Genomic DNA, 6,000 nt, shown 5'->3' with positions numbered 1-6,000 from the left:
AGGCAGAAGGATCACTCGAGCCCAGGAGTTTGAGGTTGCTGTGAGCTAGGCTGACGCCACGGCACTCACTCTAGCCTGGGCAACAAAGCGAGACTCTGTCTCAAAAAAAAAAAAAAAAAAAAAAAAAAAGAAGGGAGGAATGAAAGAAAAGGACTCTTTCATCATCCCCATCTCCCTACTTTTACAAGGAGTTCAAAAGAGGACATGTGATGACAAGGTTATTTAAAGATGAGACCCATCATCATAGAAAGTATGGGAAATACAGAATGAATGCTTTTAAAAACACAGGAAATCTCACACATGATCATTTGAAGGCATGGAGATGTTTTATTAAAATTTATATTTCTGAATTTAAGGGAAAAAAATTCTCTGACCTATGACCCACAGCCAAGTCTGAGTAGACTGTGCTTTCGTCTGTCCACATGGTGAAGCCCCACAGGCTCCCACTGACCCTCAGGCAGCATCTCTTGTGAAGCAAACACAAAAGCAAACTTTGTATTATATTTTAATTTGTGGCTACCTTAACTTAGACAAGAAACAGGGGAAAAAGCCTTAGGTCAGGGGTCCTCACACTTTTTAAACAGGGGGCCAGTTCACTGTCCCTCAGACCATTGGAGGGCCGGACTATAGTATAAAAAAACTAGGAACAAATTCCTATGCACACTGCACATATCTTATTTTGAAGTAAAAAAAAAACAAATGGGCAAAAACACCCACATGTGGCCCTCGGGCTGTAGTTTGAGGATGCCTGCCTTAGGTCATATGTTTTGAGTTTATATTACATCTTGAAAGACTTTTAATTGACACTGTATTTCTCAATATTTACGATATCACCCTGAGGTAGATTTTGCCCCCATTCTACAAAAACAAAAATAAAATGTAAAAAATAATATAACGGATTAAATCATATACACACAAAGTCTAAGAATGATTTCCCTTAGTTGTTCTCTTTTAATGAAGTGTAACAAAACTAAGCCAATCCCCATACATTGTGACGAACGAAAATATTTAAGTTGGTCCATGTTGCAAGTGGGTTTAATTTGGCCAAAAGAAACCACATTTCAAGGTTAATCCCCTGAGTGTAAAACTGTAAGGATTAGCCTCTGGTTATCCTTTGATTACAGTCATATTTTCCTTCATTTCAAGATTCCCTTTTACCCATACTTGCTACTGTCTTTTGACGTTATTTTCACTCATAAGCTTTGGTTGAAAGAGTGTCCATTCCATGAGGGAACTTGCTACTAAGAGCTTCAGAGCAGAGACTTCATCTCCGTTTTGGCCTCCCTCACGTGATCCTAAGGGCACTTCATGGATCCTATAGTTATTTGTCTTTTTGTAATACCATAAAGTTCAGTAGGCAGCAAAGTATGGCTCAATGCAGTAGGGAAGAGAAATGGGCAGGAGAAGACAAATTCTTACAAATTTCTGGCTTATTAAATAGTCTTATTCTTTCCTTTTCAAACCTGCTTTTCTTTGGCTTTTCTGTCTTCTAGGGAATATTATTTTTTGGATTTCTGTTTCTTTATACTGTCATCTTATTTCTCATTACTCTTTTCAATATTGAACTAAATAAAACCTCAAGCATTGCAAATCTGTATTTCCCTCAGAAAGAAAGAATGTGCTCTTCATTAATGCCAATGATTTAATATTCCATTGGCCTTCACAACAGAATAAGTGAGACTGTCTTAGGTGAATTTGTTTTTACACGGCATTTAAAGTAAATTCTGTGGGTTTATAGCCCAATAAAGCAAAATCTTCCCCAGAATTATAGCAGTGTTTACAGAATTCTTAGCTATCGCCAAGCCTCAGGGCCAAACACGACAGTATGGGAAGACTAGGCCTCTGACTAGTAAATGTGACTGAAATACAAATAACAAAACGTGTGGTTTTCCAGCCTTACAGAGTATTGGAAGACAAACTGTGAGTAAACCGCATTATGATACTCAAGAGGAGTGCTGAAAGTAGCCACAAGCTACGTGTTTCTCCGAAGCCACTGAGCTATCCTGGCGCGCTGCTTTTTGTTTTTCAGATTTTCGTTCTTTATTGTCTGTAATTTGGCATGCACTGTGATCCTCTGGTGCTCCTCCAACATGTTGTTGAAAAACTGCTGCAGCTAGAAGGAGAGACAGCCAATCAGCGCGATCTAACTTCTCACTTGGACAAGATAAACGTCTCAAGGCTAAGAAGCAACATGATTTTGCAAATGGGAGATGATGATCAGAATGCGTAGAAACGTACCCCCTCGCTTATGTGTCCCTGGGGGACTGGCTGTGACAATGTGATGGACACCATACCCACCCTGAAGAAGTGGTTGTACACTGTGAGAAAACAAAAGGACTTTTATCTGAGGAAGGCAAACCCTTTTAAATTATCAGGCCCAGGGAGATATTAAAATGAGACAGCCATCACTCACATCCTACTCCCCTCTATGAGCTATATATTCATCTTTTGAAAATGCTTGCTATCGCCACAAGTAGCTATAAATTAACCTAATAATGCCACACTGGACACTATAACCCATACCCTAGAGTGTAGCAATGGATAGCCAGTCACTAATCAATGTTGTCTGTAAACCAATGAGAATTCCTGACAAACCACTTTGTATCAGCCCACTTCCTGTCGTGCTTTCTTGCCTTTAAAAACTGCTTGTAACAAAGGCCAGACAGATGTCATATCCAAGGTTACTTGGGTCTGAGCCTTCCGGGCAGCTGTCTTCTCCTTAGCTCAAGTAAACTCTTTAAATTATATTTTCCACCTCACCCTCTTTCTTTTAGGTCAACAGCTGGGAGGTCTATGAAGCAGAAACTGTCTTATTCATTGCTCTATTCCCAAAGTACACAGTAGGTCTCAATAAATATTAACTATATGCATATTGAATATTATATAAGATTTATGGATGGAGATACAGTAAAATCCTATTTTTTTTAATCTCAAAAGAAACTTTGATACTTCTAAAGCTCAAAATTGGTGCATAATTTTTGTGTCTTAACAAATGTTATACTTTATGTGAGAATATTTAGATAGCAGATTCATCCATTGGCTAAATTACCTCACTGGGTCAGGTTGAGCATTCAGTTATGGAAACATTTGTCACAATATTACATATAAGTTAGACACCAACTAAATAACAGATTATATTCCAAAAGTCTACTTCTGTGTTAGTGGATTAGACATATATCACCATAAAATGATATTAGTAGCACCCAAGTGAGTTCAAGCTCACTTAAACCCAGATGCATTTGAAATTGAATAGTAAAAGAGCTATCAAGCCTAACTACAATGTAAAAGAAGGGTAAAGTTCTAGGGAGAAGTCGGTTAAGGGGCCAGGAACAAGCCACTCTTTCCTTCCATGCACACACCTGCTAGCAGGTGGGAGCCACGTGCCCATAGCTCCATACCACTGATGGCCTGCCCATCACTGGGCTCCTGCAGTGGTGAAGTGGGGGGCTCTGTGGGATCGTAGGTGGGCTTCATGCATGCTGGAGAGCATGAGCGAGACCAGGCTTCTAAGCAGCGTAGAGTACAAAGATCAGAGCCAGAGATGTGTAGGATAACGAGAAAACCGTGCCTCTGAGAAGGGACGAAGAACTGAGATGACTTCTTTTTCACTTTCCTCTTCAGCAATTATTTTAGATATTATCAAGTGAACCGATGTGATGCAGAACAGCTAGACATGAATATATTGTAGATAAGGATATTCATCATAGCTAATTGATTTGTTTTCAAAACTGCAATAACTTAACTACTACAAAATTCATTTTTGTAAACCATCAGTGACTATAGAGTTTGAGAACTTTGAAGATTGGTAAATTTATACAAACTTCATTTGTTCATTCATTAAACAACAACAACAAAACTTCATTAGATTCTGTAGCGGCAAAGATGAACCAATGCATTTTAGAAGATACTGACACAAGCTCACAAACTGGCGGTGACAGTTTGACTCTGGGAGCTTTCGCTGCAGCACGTTCTGGGTGTGGTATGCCTTTCTCTCTTGTCCAGGGAACCCCTGACAGCTCAGCCTTGGGCGGGCCAAAACCCGAAGACAATTTCTTCAGGAATTAGTGGTTCTCCCTCACTCATGATAACAATTACATAACTGACTGCCTCTCTTTTTTTGGCCTAGGATCAAATTTCAGGCCTTTATGACCTATACATTTATTTGTTTATTTGCCTGGGGAGGGTTGGTCTTCCTGTCTTATTTACACAGGCCCTACTGTTCTTATTAACATAGTTCCAGGCCCTGGTATTCAATTTTAATAAATTTTATTGGCATATGATTTATGTACAATAAACTGTATCTACTTAAACTGCACAAGTCAATGAGTTTTGACCAATGTATACACCTTTGAAACTACAGTCAAGATACACTACAGTTCCCATTGTCCAAAAAAGTTTCCTCAGGCCCTTTGGTAGTCCATCCCTTCCTCTGTCCCAGGCAATGATCTGCTTTTTGTTCACTATAGATTAGTTTGCATTTTCCAGAATGTGACTGGTTTCTTTTACTCAGCAAAATCACCTTGAGATTCATCCATTTTGCCATAACAAATTCATTTTTTTTTTACTTCAGGATAGCATTCCATTTTGTGGAAATATTATGTTTTCTCTATTCATTCACCTATTGATGGCTACTTAGATGGTTTCCAGTTTTTGGCTAATGTGAATAAAGCTGCTATGAACATTTGTGTACAAGTCTGCATGTAGACACAGGTTTCTATTTCTCTTGAGTAAAAACCAGAAAGTGGAACTGTTAGGTCATATGTCTCTGGTTAACAGTTTTAAAAACTGCCTTTTCCCCCAACTGGTTACATTCTGTTTGAATGTAACAAACATGTTACATTCTCCCCAACAGGATAAAAGAGTTCTAGTTGTTCTACATCTTTGCCAGCGTTTGGTACTACGAATCACGCTGATTTTATCTATGCTACTGGGGATGTGGAGATTGCATTTATGTTCTATTCTTGTTTTACTTTGTGTGTGTGCTGTCTTCTTGAAGACATTTGCTTTTTCCCCCTTGTTTGCTTTCTAGTTATAGTGTCACCTTTTTCCTTACAGAACGACCCCTTCCCCATTGTTAGTGCCCATGGTTTGGGTGGGGCTGGTGCCAAGTGTAGGCACATGACCCAGGTTAGACCAATCAGAGTATTTCACCTCCCTTTGATACAGTGATTGGTGCACGTGACCTAAGTAGGACCAACCTAAGCCTTTCTCAGGTCAGACACTTGAAGCTGAGTGAGAAAGGATCCTTCTTGTGCAACTGAGAGAGCTAAGGATCATGTAAGCCTGGAGCTATGCTTGTCTTCTTGCAGAGAAAGCCCACCTAAGAAGAAATTCAACTCAGAGCAAGGCAAAGCCAAGCAAAGGCAAGCCCTGTGTTGGATTCTAGAATAGATATGACTAAGCTGTGGTCTCAGTCCTCAAGGAGCTCACTGTAGCCTCATGGCATAGACGTATTTACACAGTGATGACAGGATAATGTGGTAAGCACTATGATAAATATATTCATAGGGTGACTCAGGAGTGTGGAGGAAGACAGGGTATACAATAGTTCATTTAAAAAATTCCTAGAATTTTAAACACTTTCCTCTTCTATCTTCCCAAGTCATCCTAGGAATCATCTTAAAGGGTTATTAGGAATGATCCAGCCAAAGACAGGGATGGGGAGGATTCCCCAGACAGAAGGCAGAGTGTTTCTTAAGTCTAGAAAATGTGGAACAACATGATGATTCAAGAAAATCAGCAAGTGGTACAATATAGCTAGAGGAAAAGTGTTTGGGGTATCTGTTGTCTCTTCTGCTCTCTAGCACTTGGTGAGGTGGGCAAAAATGCAGCCAGAGAGTAAGGCAGGGGTCAAATCATGAAAGGCCTCTCTCTTGTGCTGATCAAAAGATTTTAAAATTTCTTCTAAAAACTCTGAAGGGCTACTGAAGCTTTGGGAACAGGGCAGTGACTGGCAGCAATGGGGAGGGTGGGATGGAGGGAAGACCAGTCTGGGACAGG

The 6,000-nt window shown here is 39.8% G+C and overlaps 1 protein-coding gene across 1 annotated transcript in view; it reads right to left on the bottom strand.

The window, feature by feature from the left end:
• Nucleotides 1-304: 304 nt before the first annotated feature.
• LVRN (laeverin) overlaps nt 305-6,000 on the bottom strand; it is a 65,182-nt gene continuing 59,486 nt past the window's right edge. The window contains exon 20 of the mRNA XM_012763703.3: nt 305-2,113. Coding sequence (XP_012619157.2) covers nt 1,973-2,113 — 141 coding nt within the window. The 3' untranslated portion in view covers nt 305-1,972. The remainder of the gene's footprint in view (nt 2,114-6,000) is intronic.

The sequence above is a fragment of the Microcebus murinus genome, chromosome 11 (genome assembly GCF_040939455.1).
Source record: "Microcebus murinus isolate Inina chromosome 11, M.murinus_Inina_mat1.0, whole genome shotgun sequence".
Taxonomy (NCBI): Eukaryota; Metazoa; Chordata; class Mammalia; order Primates; family Cheirogaleidae; genus Microcebus; species Microcebus murinus.
This window is presented reverse-complemented; position numbering and strand designations above follow the sequence as displayed.